This window comes from Halichoeres trimaculatus, unplaced genomic scaffold (assembly GCF_033239565.1).
Source record: "Halichoeres trimaculatus isolate MK-OKI-2021-1 unplaced genomic scaffold, fHalTri1.1 fHalTri1_scaffold_3, whole genome shotgun sequence".
NCBI classification, from domain to species: Eukaryota; Metazoa; Chordata; class Actinopteri; order Labriformes; family Labridae; genus Halichoeres; species Halichoeres trimaculatus.
The window spans coordinates 42225978-42246988 of NW_027437181.1; the positions used below are offsets into that span (position 1 = coordinate 42225978).

At 44.1% G+C, this 21011-nt stretch overlaps 1 protein-coding gene across 2 annotated transcripts in view; it reads right to left on the bottom strand.

Annotated features, from left to right (window-relative positions):
- The window catches only part of mmp15b (matrix metallopeptidase 15b), a 49354-nt gene that overhangs the window by 13893 nt on the left and 14450 nt on the right, over positions 1-21011 (bottom strand). For both annotated transcript variants that reach the window (XR_012598073.1, XM_074665810.1), the window contains exons 2-7: positions 20250-20398; positions 17855-17977; positions 17388-17695; positions 12057-12218; positions 10552-10748; positions 4034-4172 (exon numbers count right to left, since the gene is read on the bottom strand). Coding sequence is in view for 1 of the 2 variants with exons in the window: in XM_074665810.1 (XP_074521911.1) it covers positions 4034-4172; positions 10552-10748; positions 12057-12218; positions 17388-17695; positions 17855-17977; positions 20250-20398 (1078 nt within the window). In the remaining variant the exon portion in view is untranslated. The remainder of the gene's footprint in view (positions 1-4033; positions 4173-10551; positions 10749-12056; positions 12219-17387; positions 17696-17854; positions 17978-20249; positions 20399-21011) is intronic.

Here is a 21011-nt window from a genome sequence, read left to right on the forward strand (position 1 = left end):
CTGTCCCTGTTCCTAATGACCTTCCTCTGGGATTATTAGCTGTCACTTGGAGCATGCCACCACCAGACTTTACAGCCAAGGTTCTTCTCTCTGACAGCACAGAGGAGAGTTTGGATTCTGGCCTTGATTACACGACAACTTTTCACCTGAAAACGCTTAAATGCAGCAAGAATGCAGTGAAAAAAGTCTATGTTTACACGAAAACACTGTAGTAAGCATGCCAGGCCTGTAGTTGGCGCTATAACTGCCTTATTTTGGTAGATTTCCACTGAAGTAGAGTCAAGCCAATCATCTGGTGTATTGGTGAATACTAAGAGCAGAAGTAGAGCAACAGATGCACATTTTGTCAAATACAGTAACAGATTCAGCAGCACAAGCTCAACATGGTAGATCACCACGATCCTAACAAAGAGACTCTTGGACGGTTGTAAGCGCATCTGCGCAATGAAGCGTGGCATCACTGTATCCACTGGAAATGACTTGCTGTTTACACGGCAACAGTGTCGGCTGTGTTTCAGTAAAATTCCACTTCTGAGGCCATTATCAAAAGTTTCCGTTTGAGGTACACTGAATCGCTGTTGACGTGTAAACAAAGGGCTGCAACGCAGCAATACTTTTGCGGTTCACTCTAAAACTGTTGTTGTGTAAACGGCCCCTCAGCTTCCAGTGAAACACTGTGTCTACACTGCACATTACCAGGGCTGCAGCGCAGTCATTATCTGGTCAATCAGTCAATATTCAGATCATGAAATGTACTTTACTGAACGTCTCTGCTTTAGTTTAACCTGACACTGTAGATGGACTATTCACATATCCATGGCACTATCCCTAAGAATACGACCACATGGATCCTGTTTCAGAGGAACCATGAGGAACTCAGAGCATGATTTGCAAAGCTCTCTATCTGTCACGTTCAATATGGACCAATCAGAGTAAAGACACACAGGAGGAGTGCATCACTGCCAAAGAGTAGACTATAGAAGAAGAGCTGGACAGGCGGCTGCTGTTGATCAGTGGTTCCTCAGGGAGATAAACTGTACATGGAGGGCCTGTGCTCCTCTTTGTGGTAGTTGAATAAACCTGTGTCTCCTCTCAGACACATCTTGCCGCCTGAAAACTCTCCACCATCTGTGCTCTTCCTCACAGCCTTAATGCCGTCATGATGCTCCATAATGCTCCCATAAAAGAGACTCTTTAACGTTTCCTCATCTTCTTCAGATCGTGCCGAGGATGTAGTGATCAGTAAATACCCCCACCTCCTGGAGAAAGCAGCAGTTCATGATGTATTCTGCATGCGGAGCATAAATCTGCTTTAGCGCCGCTCGTTATTTATACTGTGAGTCACTGAGAGCAGCTTGTCTTTTATAACTCAGGGTAAAGTTGTTGAATGAAAAAGAAGAATTCAGCCTTTACTGCAGCTCAGCTCGGGGTGCTTCAGGGCAGCGGCTGACGGTGAGAAGGATGATGTCATCACAAAGCCTCTCAGTGTGACACTTGGCTGGCAGCCATTAGTTGAGAGAGAACAAGAGAAACGAAGGGAAAGGAAGGAAGGATGGAGGAAGGAAGGGGGGACTGCTGGTCCTGGGTGCACAGGGGAGGAGGAGACAGACAGAGTGGTGAAGCCCAGATCAGCTGACTCTGTGCCGGTGCTTGGTCCTCAGTTTTTATCTTTGCTTTTGGACACGTCAGTGTTCATGTTTTCAGAGAGGTTTTAAGGATTTTTGCCTAAAGTCTTTTGCACAATCAGCGCTGATGTCGGCATTAACAGAGAAACTATCATGGAGCGTGTTTGTCTGTGATGGAAGTTATTATCACTGCTGACCTCTTCCTGCTGTGCTGAGTTCAGTGTTTCCTGCAGGGAGATGATGAGTGTTTGGATGATCCAAACCAACACTGTAAACAGTTTTTACTAAACCACCTATGCTGCCATGAGGGTGTGTGTCCAGACCTCTGTGTTATCCCTGAATGACATGAGGTTACTTTAGACAAATACGCCATACGTGCACAGAAAGACACCTCACACAATCCACTCAGGCAACTCAGACACTATGAAAATCTTCACTACAGCAGAGCTGATGTTGATGTTTTCAGAGAGGCTCCAACCTAATCACTCCTCACCCATTGATTACACATTTAGCAATCTGAGAAGTGATGAGGCCCCTCAGCTGGAGGCTGCAGGTGAATGTTTGGGCTGACAGTATGAGCGCAGTGTGAGAGCAGAGACACTGACAGAGGGAGACATTCCAGGCTTACTGCTGAAACAGACACTTATGGAGTATGATTCTGTCAGAATGAGAATGACAGGCGTGGGATCAGCGTGGCTTCAGGTGGCCCTGCTGGCACACAGGTGTGGCCAAAGGAATGTTGTCATAGTTCTCCATTTCTGCCACCAAATGTCAGCGAAGGGCTGAGACAACAGGTGGAGAGAGAAACCCCTGAACATAAAGTGACAAAAGTTGGCATGTGAGTGTTTGCAGGAGGCTGATCAGATTCATCCCGCCCCCGCCGGGCTGTAGGGTATGTTACCTGTGATTGGTGGAAATGTTCAACATAATTCTGGAATTTCAGCAGCCTTCACTCTACGAGTGCAGTTTTTCTGGTGGTGAAGAAAAGAACACCAGAAAGAGTGTGAAAAACAAACAGCAACACGTCTCACCCGGGCAGACAAGGAAAAGGCAAATCAGGAAAACTTAAAATCTGCTATATCAGACCACTGCAAACGTGGAAATCACATAATGGACTGGGACAAATCTACAATAATCAGGTCAGAAAACAACAAATACAAAAGATGGATTAAAGAATCAATAGAGATCAGGAAACGGGGAAAGGACACCATCAACGGGGATGAAGGAGCCTTCCAGCTCTCGCACGCCTGGGACACACTTCTCCAGAGGCCGTCAGGCAACGGGGGGCGTAGTTGGCGGGACAGACCACGTGATCAATCTGTCCCGCCAGCTACTACCAGAAACAGCTGACAAAAAGACACCACACAGCTGTCTGGATGACAGCTTCTGAAGAAGACGGCAGGTTGCACGTCGAAACATGTCAAGGTAAAAAAAATACCTTTTTTGTCTTTAAAAAGAACACTAGAAGAGTTAAGACAGAGATGTAAAGGTGTTTCCAAAATGTCTGACCACTGTTTGAAAAGCGAGTCTCATATTCATGCTTCATACGCAGCACCCGCAAGTTTTAGTGCGGGTGCTGCGTATGAAGAAACATACTTTTATTAACGTTTGTGTCCTACACTGGTGTGACTAAATCTCCAGCTTTAAATGCAGAGGAGGTGTTTCACACACTTTGCTCAAAAATGGTGACTTTAAAAAAAGACCCAGGCAGTTTATTTTTGAATCAGACTGTGAACATGTTCAGTTTTGCTTCAATGATCTGTTTTGAATAGGTGTGTATGTGGTTTCCATTGTTTCTGCAGGCAGCCTCTAGTGGACACTTGATGAACTACAGTTTTTCACACACCTCGCTTAAAGTCATTTACGACAATGTGTGTAAGACTCAGGGCCAGAAGGTGACAAGGCAGTCCAATTAAAACAGATCCTTGTCATAGCATCTTCGAATTTCAAATTTTCAGAGCAGATGTTGCTGCTTGGTTGGACTGAACAGAAGATACAAGGTGCAAAATGTGCCGCAACACAATCAGTAAAAGAAATGTCTCAGCTTGTGCGCATTACCTAAAAGACAAATTGAAAACAAAATATTTTCGAAGTTTCAATGATCACAGCTTCAAAAGTCTGCAAATCAAAGATTTTCAGTTGAAAGTCTCTGCCTCTGTTATCCGGTTGCACCCTTTAAAGCTCAGTCAGTGATAAAACCCTACACCTCTCTTTATCTAACAGGTACATTTTCCTCATGGAGTCCAGTCACCAAGCCATCTGTGCAAGATGAGGAAACCCACTCATGAACCAAACTAATTCACACATTTCACACGTTGGGAGTTAGGAGTAAATATTTCTGGACAAAGCCAGTCAGTAACCACAGTCTGAGAGCTGTGTGTCAACGTCTGTGGGCGTCAGCTGCTTACCTTTGAAAAAGACGAAGCGTCCGTCGTGTCTCTCGTAGGCAGCATCGATGTCTCCGGGCAGACCCCTCCAGAAGTGGCTGATGGGCATGGGGTAGTTATCCAGAACCCTATTCCTTCGCACACGCCAGAACCAGCGGCCCTGGGAGAACAATGTAAACCATGTGTTTAAATATGTTGTAGAGATTTAGGGGGTGTGGGCGTCTCCACGAGTCGATAAAGCTGCAAACAGAGCTCACAACAACTCATTAGCACCACCCTGCACGTTTACAGTACAAGCTCAAACACTGTTCACATGGATCCAGACTCAGAGAGAAAATAAATACAACATGAAACCAGACTGTAAAACATTATCCATGAGTTGGGTCCAGGGAGGAAAACCTGGTTTTGGTGAAGACTTGTAACCTGGTGATGAATAGAACGTTAAAGAAAAGCCCAGATCAGTTTGAAGCATAAGGCTATATAAGTGATTTTAGCAGAGCAACAACAAGAAGTGTATGATCAGAATACACACACAGCCTGAACAGAAGCAGTCCTTTCTTTTCTTGCGTCCACTGATCTGATCTATTTGTCAAACTGAGCTCTGACAGCACCGCTGTAATGCTAGTTGGTCATTATGTCAAGCACTCTGAGCTCTGCAGGATAACTGGACCAGAAAGTACAATAAACTTACAACAGTGGAACACTTGCAGGCTAATAATAGTCAGGCCTCGCTCTGCTGCCTTTATCACACCCCCTTCCTGCTCCCTCTCTGTTAATCACAGCCTGCTACGCCACAACTTTCCTAAAGACTTTCTGATTGAGTTGTCAAGCCAGCAGAAAATAACAAGAGAAATCATCAGTAGGTTGTTGTAATCCAGGCGCAGGGACACTCTCCTGCTTGTGAACGTTCATATCTGCACAATAAACTCTGAAAACAGTTTGGCAGCTCACAGATTTACACCAGCAGCCTTCACACTCGTTCATAGGCCGTGAGTTGACGTCCTGGATGCTAAAATACTGCTTCTTTTTGGCAGGCCCGCCTGGTTTTGTCTTTCACAGAGGACACACCAGCAGACAGGATGGCACTGACGGGACAGAATGAGCTGGTTGACTTTGAGCTGACAGAAAGCACAGATGGAATGGACAGTATGCTCTTTGATTGGACTGGTCTGCTCCTGTAGATCAGATTATGACGACTTTGACCATATTAGTCCTCGGCGGAACACAGCAGACCTCAGGGTGGGACTCTCGGGACTGAAAGCAGCAGCTCTGTTGGCTCTGCTGGTTTAAAGTCCAACACAGTGAAGCTGAGAAACAGCAGAAGAAACCAAGAAGCCTTTCTTCTGTAATGGACAGACCTCTATGGAGAGGACAGAGCAGCTCTGATGTGACGCGGTGCTCCCACTCTGACTATAACATTATTCTGCCTCTGCAGAGTGACAGCACCACCAACAATGTCTATGAATAACTACAGGTCTGAACAGTGCTGCAACACTCCCAAATTACCACACACACACACACACACACACACGCACACACGCACACACGCACACACGCACACACGCACACACGCACACACACACACACACACACACACACACACACACACACACACACACACACACACACACACACACACACACACACACGTTGTTAATCTTACCAACTGTTGGTAGCAGAATATCACTGAGACTACCTACGAGCACGATAGAACCAGCACTACTACCATGGACCTCTCTGTTCGTGGGACGAATAGATAGTAGACTTGTACAATTCATAACAGTTCCCCTGTTACTGTCACACAGAGGTGGTCAGGCCTGAAGTGTTCAGTCAAGAGTCTAAGTCAAGTCTCAAGTCTCTGAAAAATAAATCCTATGAGCTTTTGTCATCTGCTGCTATCCGGTCTGCTAAGAATACTGCAGAGCTATATCTACAAAAAGCTTTCAAAGCATTCAAAGCATTTACTGTAATAATATCACTCCTATCTACTAGAATAGGGTATTAGAACTGATTAGTTGTTTGTTATATGATCACTTTAAACTAGTGTTTCCCAACACAGGGCCCAGAGGACCCCCTGCCCTGCATGTTTTTTATGTTCCCAACTCCAGAACACCTGATTCAAATGATCAGCTCGTCATCAAGCTCTGCTCGAGCCTGATAACGAGCCATTCATTTCAATCCGGTGAGCTGGAGTGGGGTAACATCTAAAACATGCAGGGTAGGGGGTCCTCCAGGACCAGGGTTGGGTAACACTGCTTTAAACAGACCATTGCAATGCAATATAAAGAAAACAGAACAATGAATGCTTTTGATTAAAGGAACCCGTACTCTTCCAACATGAACATAGTTACAGTACATCTTGAGTCTGAAGTTTTTTGATCACGAGTCCAAGTCAAGTCCAAAGTCTCTGTGTGCGCGACTTAAGTGAGACTTGAGGTAGAGTCGCAAACTCGAGTCCCCTGCTGTTTTCGAATTCGCCTACTTCATACTGCTTATGAAAGTAGTATGTAGTACGCACTGCCTACTACATACTACTTTCATAAGCAGTATGTAGTATGACTGTTCAGTTGGGTTAATTTTTGTAGTATGCTACGCTGGTCTTCAGTTCAAAGAAAACGGAAGCTGGCTACGGCTGACTTTTTTTCCCCAAAAACTTTTTCGAAAACGTACAAAATAAACAAACCACTAGTAACTTATCTGCAAATATATTGCCAGAGAGAGCATTTTATATTAACTTTCAGTGGTGGAGATGATGAGGATTTAAAGATTCAAAAAATGGCTCTTACATTTGTATTCCTCTGCTACTCAGGTTGTTGTTGCTCCGCTCTCTGCCATTTTCACTTCTGATATGGGACAAGGCGTGGTGCATTGTGGGCAACAGTAGGCGAAGCAGACTGGTCCGCTGCATACTGAGGATTTTTCCCGATTCAGTACGTCATCTGGGTGTTTTTCTCATACTACAACTCTGACATTTGTTCGCATACTGCATACTGCATACTGCATACTGCATACTACATTTTGGTCGAATCAGTAGGCCGAAAAATGGCCACCATCTCTATTGTGACTAGGGACAGGTACCAAATTAGGAACTTTTATAGGTACTGACTAGAGCCCAATCGATATGGGATTTTTGGGGCCAATGCTGATACTGGGGGCAAAAAAAGCCGATATCCAATATATTGATCAATATCCGATATATTGACCATTATCCGATATGTCGGCTGATATATATAATAAATTTATTGATATACACAGGATATATGCTGTATATGAACACAAATTATTATAATACCCATATGATTCAAGACAGAGGCAGAACACTATTAGATTAAAACAAGGAACTTTAATTATAAAACTGTCAACATGACAACTGTAGTGTAAACAAATGATAAATAAGAACAAGCTGTAAACACAATAAATAAAGAAGTCAAACTTTAAACATAGGAAGTAGAAAAAAGTCAAACTGTAAACACACAATAAGCAACTTAAACTACGTTAAAACGCTGCATTATAGTCTTATATTAGATAATGGTGGATGTGTGAATTAACAGTACCATTTATCTCTGTTTATCTCTCAAAAAATCAACTAACACGACGTTAAAAACCGTTCTATAGTCTTACATTACATAATGGTACACGGAGGGGGCGGGCACTCTGGCACTCTGGCAGTGTGCAGCCCAACACACAGACACACAGGAATTAGTTGATTAATCAGTGACAGGCATAATCGGCCTGATTAATCGGTCGGGCTCTAGTACTGACTGAATTCTGTCTATAGTACCAGGAAAGGTACCATGTTTGGGTACCTAAAGGCATCTTTGTGACTCTGAGGGAGTGGAGTAGTAGGGGATTTTGCATACTGGAGGTTGCAAGGTTATATGTTGAAGAATAAAGACATTGAATTAAGAAACTTTGAGGTTTTATTATTATACAAATTGATATTTTCACCACATAAACAAAAAAAAGAACAGGAAATTGGTACCGTTGAGTACTGATACAGATTGCAAGGTACTGGGCATTGGTACCATGTCGTTTTCAATCTGAAAGGTACCCATCCCTAGCTGTGACACAGCCCATCACAAAAAAAAATAAAAAATATGTAGTGATGATTGATTTCTTGTACAGATGGACTGATATGTTTTTTTTCAGGGCGGAAGTGATTATCAGTAGTCAAGGAAGCTGATAATCAATATTTGGGGCTGATATTCTTTTGCCGTAAATGTGAAATTATTGTCATCAAAATTGTAAATAAAAAAACCCAACACTTAACTTAGTTCAAATGCCTTTAAGCATAAGTTTATTAAACAGGCTCAGCAGCTGTCTTATAAAGTTAAAAGAAAACTTTAAAAAAATAAAGAGCTCCCTAAAGTTTTCTACAGTAAGTTTTTCAAAAAATGTCTCTGGGTGTCACCAATCAGCTGGCACTGTGGGTGGGACAATGCTAGAGACAGAGCAGTGACAGCAGACAGAGAGGTGTAGCTGAGAGGTGGAGCCAAAATAACAAAGTCTTAAATTTCAAATTTATCAGCCGCTGTGTTAAAAACAAAGACTGACGCCAATATGTCTCAAAATGCTAAAGATCAGCACCCACAATCGTCAGGGCTGATAATCAGTCCTTCCCTTGTTTCTTGTACTTAGAGATTATTCAGTGCATTGTTTTCTCCTGGGTTTCAGTTTTCTGCAGCATGTGTGGGTCATGAGGACGAGTAGACGTGATTCTGTGAGTCCAAGTATCAAACTGATCAAAGATCGGAGGCACTCCTTAATCCCTGCTTTAATCTTATTATCCCACGATTGGCTGGTTAATATTTTGACCAAGAGGTGCAGGTCTCACTGAGGTGTTGGTATCAGTGGATTTTTGCCTGTTGGTGAATGAAGAGGCATTCGCCAGCAGCTCTGGAAACTGTAGCATCGTATTTTGTGTTTATTTGTTCAATAACTGATTGGAAAGGTCATTTTGTTTGAGCCTATTAAAAGTTTATTTCTGCTAGAAACAACAAAATTAAAACAGCTGGATGTAACCCTGATTCCTCTTTAAGAGCTCCCAGTGCCATAGTACCCCCTAGATCACTGAGCTCCCAGCATGCAGTCTGCGGGTTGTACCTAGGGTGTCTTAAAGTAGTATGGGAGGCTTCAGGCTCCTCTTCTTTGGAACCATCTACTGCTCAGAGTCCAGGAGGCAGACACTGTCTCTACTCTTTGTGGTGGACTTCAGACTTTCCTTTACGATGAAGTTTGGGGTTAGAGCTTGGATCAGGTTTGGACCAGACCTTAGCTTTGCTGCTGTAGACTTAGAGTGATACACTGAGCTCCTGTTCCCCTCTCTCTGACATGTTGACCAAAGTCAAGTCTTACAGAGAGGTTGTTACTGGACATCCTTCCTTTTGATCAGGATTCACTTGTAACAGCCCCTCACCCCTATCAGAGCCCAGTGGATAAGGAAGAGCTAATTTAGGACACTGATTCAAGCTATGGAGATGAAACCCAAGAACACAGACACTGCTGGCTGAAATGAAACCAGAGAGCATGGATATAAGTGTCTGACCGTGTGCAGCACATGTCGAGGCAGCTGTATGCCAAGTCTGGTGAGGACTGCCCAGTGTCACAAACACTCACAGTCCATGACAGAAGATACCAGGACCTGCTCACTGGGTGTTCGCAGGGACTGGGCTCAGTCATGTTCACCATAACCACCAGAGTCAGAGTTCCAGAGGAGGGACGTGGTTTTTATACTCCACCCTAGACAGGGACTGTTTTAAAAGTCTGGCTGAAGATGTGGGTGATGGCCTGACACTGTCACATCCAGGCCTGGCTGTTCTACAGTCTGGACACCTCCCCTGAGCTCTTCTTACCAGGCACTTCACTACATATCTCTGTTTGACTCTCTCTGGGTCTAAACACAGAAAAAAAAAGAGAAGACAGAACACAAAAAGAAACAAAATCCTCTGTGCTGCTGATCTTCCCATCCGTCAAACGCTGAGAATGAACTCAAACATTTCCCTCTATGACAGCCTAAAACACTTAGCAAAAATATAACAACAGATGACCCCAGGGGGAGCTGCGTAATATGAAAAGACATTAAACAGTATATAAATAATGAAGCCAGGCAGACAGCAACTGGAGCCAAAAGCCCAATGAGCGGCTCTGGCACACAGCTTCACGTCTCCTCAAGGTAAAACCCCGGCTAATCGCTCTCTGCTGTTTCAGCCCTCATGAGTGCTTTGGGTCCAGAGGCTCTTTAAGAGAAACACCTGACCACACCCTGCCCTTTAACAGAGCTCATAAAAAACACAGATCCTGGTGGTTTACAATCCACAAGGACCTAATTGAGAACAGACCACTTGCTGGCTGTGCACGCGCCGTTTGTCTCAGAGTGGCTCTACAGAGAAGAACACCTCATTACAGGCGCAGCTGACTTAACAGGACAGGTACTCTGCTGGAAACCAGCTGGATGTTCACGCCAGGATGTAAGACAAACCACAGAGGGGTAACTCTTCCTTTGGTCCTCTTGAGTGTAAAATGAACCCTGCTGCACTCACCTTAAAGACGAACATCTCTCCACGGAGCATGGCCACCGTGTCAAAGTTTCCTTCACAGATATTAGGTCCGTAGTGGTCTGGTCTGTCCGTGGTCCTGGGGCGGTCTGGATGGCGTGGAGGTGGCTGAGGTGGTCTGGGCTCAGGGCGACGAGGGGTCACAGTGGGCAGGGCTTGAGTGGGGTTGCCATCAGGTTGACCTTAAAGACAGAATGTGTGAAATAAGCTGCAACACATTTTACATTCACTGCAAAGAAACCGTTTACCAAACAACAACATCAACGACCGCAACAACGACAAACAAAACAATCACAACCATAACATCAACAACCACCAGAAAAATCATTAAAACAACCAAAATAATAAAAACCAAAATGACCACAACAAAAACATGTTTCTTCTCTTTCAGTGGTGGACAGACTGAATAAATCAAGTCACAGTTTTCATCAGAGTTTAAGGAGGCTATCCTGTGTATCCTGTTGAGACATGAAGTCTAACTTCATGTCTCAACAGGAGGATCCAAGCTGGAGTTTAAATTCACAGACAGCTGAAGTCCAATGATTTTCTGTTGTGTAGAAAGAAAAGGCCTTTTTTTTTTTTTTTTTTTTTACAGTATATCTATGTTCTTTTGAGCAGACACGGCGCTTTATTCTGTCCCTTTGGTGCCTCCGTAGTGTCTTTATATGAACGTAAACTTAAAAAAAAAAAAAACCTACCTGTCTCCCCCTATGTTTTAATAAACTCTTACTTCAGCCTCTGTCTAAAACACTTTTTTTATGGCTGCTCTCTCTTTAATGGTGGGTTCCACTTGAAGTCTGGATTTACAAATTTCAAGTATGAAATTTCAACTGGAGTGCTCCCTGAAGTCAGAATTTCCTACTGGGAAGTTGGGGGATCCACATCAACTCAAGTTCCCAGCAGGAAACTTTGACTTAAGGGGTGAACCATAATTAAGCTCCTGTAATATTTCATTTATTTGAACATTTCTGATTAGTGTTTGTCATAGCTAATCAGCTGTATACATATATTTAATATTTATATACAGAGATATGACAAGTTTGTTATGTTATGACAAGTTTTTCCAACTTGCCAACTGCAACACTTTTAACTCAGAGATTACGTCATTTCCACTCTCCACTTCCCATTCCCATGTAAATGGAACACATTTTAAGACTCCCTGCTCCAAAAACCCTCTTCACTCTGATAGGCCAACCCTCTGAAGGCCTCTCAAGGGCCGAGCTAAGGTCAGACCTTGGTGTTTGAGGGCCACACCTCCATTGTGCCATAAAACCAATTAGGTGATCTTAATGTGATGACCTCATAATTTCATGAAGATCTGGTGCTTTTTTTCAGAACAAAGTGTTTTGATCAGTTTTCAGATACACTCAGGGATTTCTAGAGGTTTGAAAATCTGCACATGCTCAGTCTGAACATCCAGCACAGGTGCTTCAGATTCATATTTAAAATACGGGAAAGCAGAATACCTCCTCTTCAAGAAATCATCATACCGTAGATCTGCTGTATCCCTCGCCGGTCGTCTTCAGGCAGCTGGAAGTTGTCTGTCTCCATCCATTGATAAAACGGAGCCATGATGGCCAGAGGGTTGTTGGAGTGCTCCAAACCCAGAGCATGGCCCAGCTCGTGGACTGCCACCAGAAAGAGGTCGTTCCCTGGAAGGAGACGTGTGATATGACATGATATGACTGACAGTTTGAAGAATACAGACGGAGAAGAAGCAGAGGTTTGTCTCTAAAGGATGGCTGCTGATTACTCCCACCCAGTGACCTGTGAGCATCCACACACAGCTCCACTCTCATGCTCCACAGCTGTGACCCACTGACCTCTGCATCAACTTCCTGTAGTGAAGAAGTGACCGCTGCAGCTTGTGAGCTGGTGTCTGAAGTCAGGCCTGCATATATTTGCTTCTTCTCTTCACTCAATACGTCTTTGTTCTGCAGCCCGAGGCCTCTGGGAACTTTACACCTGCTGCTCATTTTTTCTGACCTGCCTGATGCTTATTGGTCAGATACGGGCGAGCACTGACATCATGCTGTCAGGTCATAGTGATGTCACTGTGAGGGACAGAGGCATGCTCGGGATGCCTGTCCTTGTGCATGTCATTATTTTGTTTTTCATAACACACACACACACACACACACACACACACACACACACACACCGCACACACACACACACACACACACACACACACACACACACACACACACACACACACACACACACACACACACACACACACACACACACACACACACACACACACAAAGACACACACAAAGACACACACAGTTCTTCTGGCTCTCTGTGGATAATTTCAGAGTCACATGAATGCCCTCATGGTGTGCTGAGCTGCAGCTTACCCTGGTGCAGAGCAAGCAGAGGGTGGCCCTGGTGTGTGTGAGATATGTGAGGATGAAACACACACAGGGAGCAGATAAAGGAGCTCTTTGTGAGGTAACTGTGACAACCGTTCAGCTCCACAGAGGAAGGCAGGAGGAAACTTCAGGGGGAAACTTCAGGAGTCTCTTCTTTGGAAGTTAAAAGTTCACTCCCCTCTCAGCACACGTTTTGTAAGTCAAGTCCCGTCCCCGCTCCCCCGTCTTTGTTCACTTGTTTACCACTTCCAAAGCCAGCTCTTCAGCAGGGAGGGTGAGTCCTGCAGAAGAAGAGAGCTTACACAAAGCAGCACCCTGACAACCAACAACCTCGCTCCAAGTTCGCTCTTGCTCGCATTCGTCTCATCTGACCACAAAAACACACAAAGGCCTCCAACCTTTACAACAATTCACCTGAAGCCATTCATCTGGGTAAGGTGTGTTTGGCTGTGCATGTCAGCCAGTTCTTCAGAAAAGAGTAAAAGCTGTTTCTGTTGGAGCCTCTAAGGCAAAAATGCTGATTAATCACAAAAAGCGTCACAAAGTTTAAGCCAAAAAAGTTTAAGCAGCAGGTTTCTGACGGGAAAGAAGCAGGTATATCCCACAGACCAGTGTTCAGGATCCTGCTTTTAACATCCACAGCCTCCATCCGAATTATTTACCAGTGATTATTGATCCTTCAGCTAAAGATTGTGTTCACTGGGTCTAAGAGGAGGTCAGAGGTCAGCGCTGAGTCAGTTTAATGCTTTAGGACATCCTAGCTGCAGAGTTTGAACACAGCTGTATAAGGGCGCGGCCACACTGACCATTCCAACCGAGCTGTACTCAAGCACGTTCCCCCCCGCAGCACTGTTCCCCCGGTGGAGAGCATGGCCCACTGTCCACTACTCCAATATGACGAGAAGCATCTATTTATACACAGCGCGACGTCATCAGAGTCAGCACAATGAGACACAGAAAACACTGCTACAACTTTACAGACTTTTCAGTAGGGATGAGCTGATCCAACTTCTCAGGTCCCGATACCCAAACCTGGGCTTTGGGTATTGACTGATACTGACTAGGGATGGGCGTTTCAAGCAGAAGGGCTATTCTGTATTCACTCGTAACTATTTGAAGACTATACTTGCCAACATTACACTTTGACAAAGAGGGGCAGGGCTTTTATGTTCTACACGTTGATCATCAAGCTTGCTTCCTGGGTGATGAAGCCTGCTCCAGCATCCTACATAAAACTGCAACCTGCCGCAGTCAGGACAAAGTGATCATCACATGAACTATTTGGTTTTTAATGTTAAAGCCTATTCCAATATTCAAAAATCACTGCCCATCTCTGAAACCAATCTAATATCAGTGTTAAATAATAACATGCATGCCTTACTGTGGGATAAGATTGGTAGTGTTTCAGGTAAAAAATAAAAATAAAAAATATAAGAACAGATGGAATTTTTGAAGCTAATATGAGTATTTAAATGTTCAACAGCATTTTGGTAAAAATGAAGTTTCACAATTTACAGAAATGACATTCAATTTTAAAATTGTATACCCTATAGACTAGATCATAGTTTAGCCCTAGTGTCAAGCTCGGACCGATCATTTCACATTAATACCCAATCCAGCTTTGAGGGGCTGTATTGGAGCAGATACCAGGATCAGATCTGTGCATCCCTACTCTTTGGCTGATTTTAAGTAGGAATGGGTACCAAATTAGGTACTTTTAAAGGTACCTACCGAATTCTGTCAGAAGTACCAGGTAACGATACAGGTAAAAATCAAAAGGTACCATGTTTAGGTACCTACCATATTTTCCGCACTACAAGGCGCTTCAGAATATAGTCACCTTCAATGACTGGCCTATTTGAAAACTGTTTTAATATATAGGGCGCACCGCATTATAAGGCGCATAGAGTAGAAGTTACAGTAGTGGCTGGGGTTGCACTATGCATCCACTAGATGGAGCTGCGCTAAAGGGAATGTCAACAAAACAGTCAATTAGTCAGTCAAACTCAGGCTACATCCACACGGAGCCACACATTTTCCTATCCAACTATTTTCTGTGCCGTTTTCAAAAAAAGTGCGCTGTAAAGACGAAGCCATGTCTGCCGTCCACAAAAGCAGTTTCCAGGGATCAGTTCAAATGCCAGACCTTTGGGGGGCGCTGTCTTGCTCTAACAATAAACAAGAGAAGAAGCCCGGGCCAGCCTGTGAGCTAATGTTAGCACTTAGCAGAATTCCTCTTTACAGGTTCTACTGCTTACTCCTGTTACTCCGACGACGCCCCCTGACTACAGTAGCCATGATTAATCAATATCGATCCATATATAAGGCGCATCAGATTATAAGGCCCACTGTCAGCTTTTGAGAAAACTGAAGGCTTTTAGGTGCGCCTTATGGTGCGGAAAATACGGCAAGTGTATTCTTGTGACTGTGAGGGAGTGGAGGAGTAGGTGATTTTCCATGCTGGACATGAACACAGCATTATAGGGTTATATATTGAAGAATAACTATATTAAAGTAAAAAGACTTTACATTTTATTATTAAACAAATTGATTTTTTCTCCACATATGCACGCAAAAGTACCGAAAACTGGTACCGTTGAGTACCGATACTGATTGCCAGGTACCGGGGTTCGGTACCATATCGTTTCAAATGTGAAAGGTACCCATCCCTGATGTTAAGTCGTTTTGGCTTGACACAGCCCTCTAACACTCCTGGTGTTTAAACAGGTTGACGAGAGGAGCGGTCTCAGTGCTCACACCTCATGGATCATACCTCATGTCTGCGTGACTGTGCTTGTGCATGAAGTGAATCGTGCTAAAGCACACCTCTCCGTACTGTTAACACACTGGGCAAACAAACTGGACTTGAGAGTTGAAGCGTGCTTAGGCATGGTACGGTTTGCCAGTGTGACCACATCCTCATTCTCAAACGTAACATGTGAGAGGGGTAAACCGGTAAACCATAGGCCTGTTAGATCTTACAGATGTGTTTCTGGACGACAACACTCATTACTTACTTTTATTATACAACACAGTCCAAATCCTTCTTTGGCAGCAGATTAAAAGGAGGAACTTAAAGGTTTGGATCTGGCATTGGAGGGACAGAGCAATGAGCTAAATGAAGACGACATGTGAAAAGTTGAGCTAATTGGACGTGTGGCGCGAACGTCGGACAGGACGGGGATTTGTTCCCACTCTGCGTTCAGGCTTTTTAAACAAGGTGCAGCAACAAAGAGACCAGTCTGCAGGTCTGAGCCACTGGAACTCCCACTTACTGTGGCATCCTTGTGATCTGTGCTGCCACACACCCCACACACAGCTGATCACACAGATACTGACACACACACACATGCCCTGACGCGCACACACTCTGTCTGCTCTGTGTGTATGTGTTTGTGTGTAGATAACAGAGCAGGAAAGCCCATTGTTGGAGAAATCCCTCTCTGGTCAGCGGGTTCATGGGTGCACAGAGGAACTTTGGAAACGTCTGACAGTCCAGACACTTTAATAACTATCACTTTGTTTCTGCACGTGGTCAGGTGGCGTTTGAGAGTTCAGGGCCATCACTGGGAAAGAATGAAGCACAGACACGATGCGACCAAGGTTCACGATGGATTATGGCCAAAACTTCAGCCGACTACAGATCGAAAAGTAGATTTGCAGACAGATCTGATTATTTTTATGTTTTCTGTTTCTTGTGCTGCCACTAGTGATCAATAAGTGAGTGGATGAGTACATCATTCAGAGGGAGGGTTGTAAGAGTTACATGTCACCAGTTATGAACAACCGATACTGGCCAGCTGGGCCCCTTGGATGAGGAGCTGCCTGGAGACTGCAGCGTCAGTCCTGTCACATGGTTGAGCTCATTTTCAGAGACTCTGACCCAAACACCAAGCACTCCTCTGGGCTGAAGCGTACACGCTAGAAGTGTTTCAATGCCATCAGAAAGCCAGTGTGTTTGTGCACGATTTGCAGACACATAACCGATGTACTTTTCTGCCTGCAGCGCTCGGATCAGCTGTTCAGATCAAAAGTACAACCGAACCAAAGACTGAGGCATCCTGACAGCAGAGGTAGAGGTCGCTCCATGCCTCATAGGAAGAAGAAGAACTGCTCATACAGATAATTTCCGAAACATTTGGGATAATCAGTTTGCATGCTTGAACAAACAGGGTTATTCCTCTTTACATAGTATCCTGATCAAAACAGTGACACACAGAGAATGTCATGATGCAGTGGGCATCAAGTCTCCCGTATGAAAGGGGTTTTGATCTCAGAGGGTCCAACCTGGTTAATAAAGATTAAATAAAAAAAAAAATAATGATAATAATAATAATAATAGTAATAATAATAGTAATAATAATAATAATAATAATAATAATAAAAGTGCTATCCAGCCTTAATGTGCTTTATTTGTAAACTACCATTTCGTTCATCATTTACCTTGAACATTCTGGTTTCCTATTGTCCACGGCTCATCGGAGTCAAAGTGTGTGTCCCCTCCCATGCCAGGTCCAGGGAAGTATGCGTGAGCCAGGAAGCCCCCCTCCCCGTCGAATGGCGAGCTGTCCCCATGAAAACCTGAAGCGAAGAAGATCATGATGTCCGGCTCCTTGCGGCGTCCGTATTTGATCTCCAGGTAGGGGATTTCATCAAAGGTCAAAGGGGTCACACTCTCCCAGACCTTAAAGGCCCGACGGATGGCTTCGTATGAGTTATACTCTCCGATCTTTGGGGTGTAGTTCTGGATGCTGGAGAGACAAACACAGGGGAATCATGGAGGAGATTTGGGACAAACTTTTTAAAATGTATTCCAAAGATTTAAAGAATTTGAAGTTTTCAAAAAATCATTTAAAGCATTAGAGTCTCCACCTTCAACAAAATAAAACCTTCTTTCTTTTTGGACCAACCTGTACGTCAGGTGGCTTTTGTTCCATTTATGTCCAGTGAGTGCATAGCGTTTCCTCCGCACGTTGGTTTTGATCTGACCTCCGAACTTGTCAGGAACTCCACAGCGAGGTCTCTTCATGGCACTGAAGGGGATGAAAAAATCAGGAACAAACGAGAGATTCCTTTTACAGGTTTACCCGAGAGTCACCTCATGCTGCTAAACAGGAAAGGTGCCTTGCTCAAGACAAAAAGGTTGAAATTTTCATACTCTAACACATCTTTCCAAAGCTAGGTTCAAACCTGAACAAACTCTGGAAAACCTTCAGGGGGAGAAAACTCAACAGCTGGAGTTACAACCCTGACTTTTTCCCCTCAGCCCACCTGAAAATTTTAGGGGAGGGGTCTGAGTGAGCTGATTCAACGACACAGCTGGAAATAGATGGAAGGGTCAGCAACATTTTCACCATGCAACTACTGCAAAACCAGACATGGATTAAGAAAAAGGCTGAAGGTGAATCATCTTCAAGACTTGATCAGCCAAGTACATGTGAAGAAACACGGGAATAAAGTTTCACATGTACATCTGTTAAAAGTCTGTGTTACTCATTCATAATTACACACAGACTGCCATCATGTTATCATATTAACACTGAGGCTACTGCAGCAGGTGTGTATTTTTCATTGGTCAGTATCAGTGAATTAAAAGTGTTAAAAAAGAAGTCTGCTAAGATTTAGTGTCAGGTCTGACAATCTCTGACTTCAAAAATAACATTTGGGTGCATCGAGTCTTAGATTACTACTTTTGTACTCAACATTACAATATGAGACTGGTGTGGTTTTAAAGTAGTTCGGGGTAGTCTGGGACAGGAAGTTGGCTGAATGTAAACAATGACATCTGCGTCACGTGTCAAGAACAAGATCTGTTTTAATTGGACTGCGTCGCCACCTACTCACGCACACTGGCATAAAGATATTACTTCTAACCAGGCATGTGTTTGTTTGGGAAGAAAAATTCTGTGTGAACTTTTCACTGGATACAACGTGACAGGGTAGGTATTTATCAGTACAGTTACGTTACAGTTAGTGCTGATGTTTGAAGCGTGACAACAAGCAAACGTAAGTTTGGACCAAACATCAGTAACAGGCTTTATGTAGCACTATTAGCACATATCCATAGGCTAATGTGTCAACAAGCAAACTCTCAGTTCATACAGTAGTTTAGTAGCCGTCCATATGTAGCATTACTGGCAGCCTGGTGCTCTAAGACGTGTCCTTAATGTGTAACGTTAGTGAATCCTGGTTATGTCCTGCCAGTCATCTACCAATCAGAGCTAACGTAACCTCACTTTTCATTTCATTGATAGACTCTCAAGTTTACATTTTTGGGAAGCTACAAAGACACTACAAAGTAGCGTTTCAAAATAACCTATATTGGTGCTGGTAATCTAACTTTAAAGTGATACTCCGGGATGGAACAAGTTGGGTCCTATCACAAGGTTGAGGGCAGAAATTACCCCTACAGCAGTGATTTTGGGCAGCAGAAGCCCAGAGCACTCGCACCAAACACCCCCTCCCTGCTCGTCAGCCGGTTTCCTCTGCACTCAGACGGGGTCATATTTGACTTGACCAAAAACACAAATAAACGGACTCCCACCAAAAAAATCTGATATTAGTCTGCATTCACGCTTTATTTAGAGAATTTTCAGCACGTTACTTTCACACAAAAACACAGCTAAATAAGGCTCTAGCTCTCAACGTGTCGTAAAACAACGCTACCTCCACTGCAGAGCCAGAGCTGGCTACGAGACGCTCACTGCTTAGCGTATCAGTCCGCGCGTGCGGTGTGCCAGATATAAACAAAAGCAGGTAGTCTGCCAGGACGAAGAGACACGATGAGAACTAGAGCCTTATTTAGCGGTGTTTTTGTGTGAAAGTAACGTGCTGAAAATTCTCTAAATAAAGCGTGAATGCAGACCGATATCAGATTTTTTTGGTGGGAGTCCGTTTGTGTTTTTGGTCAAGTAAAATATGGTCTGAGTGCAGAGGAAAGCGGCTGAGGAGCAGGGAGGGGGTGTTTGGTGCGAGCGCTCTGGGCTTCTGCTGCACAAAAACACAGCTGTAGGGGTAATTTCTGCTATAAACCGTGTGATAGGACCCAACTTGTTCCATCCCGGAGTATCACTTTAAAGTGCGGATTATGATCAGGCATATATCTAGAAGAGAGACTTTTGCAAGATCACTTTCGAACTCCTCACAGCATGTGCACAGCGCAGGTCTGCTGATGCTGACAGCTCACCTCCACAATCAGACATAGAACAAGAGTGACTGCATATCATCATGATATCATTCAGGCAGTACCGCTGTAAGAAACAGCCCCTGCAGTGTACAAAAACTTGATATCTGTGCCCTGCTGACCTGATGGTTTGAGGGTCCATCTGTCCTGTGACCTCCAGGCTGTAGAAGCGCTGCATGTCGCTGATGGCGTTGGACAGGATCTGAGCCGATCTCATGGTGGACATCTGTCTGCTGGCCTGTGGTAGGTAACCGTACTTCCTCAGCCATGACTGGAGACACAGGGGACAAAAGAAGAACGCCTTAAAGAAAATGTGTTTGGTATCACTTAGAGTTGAGGGTTTGTAGTTGACATCATTAACATGTAGCCTTCAGACACAATCTCAACTCAGTTTAAACTTTTAATCCCTGTCAGATTACACCACACTGACATGATGTCATTTCTCAGGCAGGCTTCTTTCATACAGCGAAGAGATTAACTTCCTGTTTACAGCTCCTCAGACAAACACACTGAATGACCAGAGGCGTAGAGTTGGACTCTGTCGTCTCAGGCTTCTTTATGGATAAATGCTGACTGATGGAGCCATGTACTGGATCTGTGATAGAAATACTCTAATTTCTTCAAATCAAACATCAGAAAAAGCTAAATGTGCCATTTCAGAGCCCATTTTTGGTGAAATACACCAGTGGGGTAGTCTTCCTCGCCTTAGGTGCATCAAAAGTGTAAACGAGAGAAAGATGGAGAGGGCAGAGAGTGCACTGGTTTGAGGTCAGAGTGGGAACAGTCAGCTCTGTGTTTCTGTGTCTCTGTGCTTATGAGCTTGTGTCTGGGAGGGCAAGGAGCAGAGGCCTGGGGGTGGAGGCCTGGGGGTGGAGGCCTGGGGG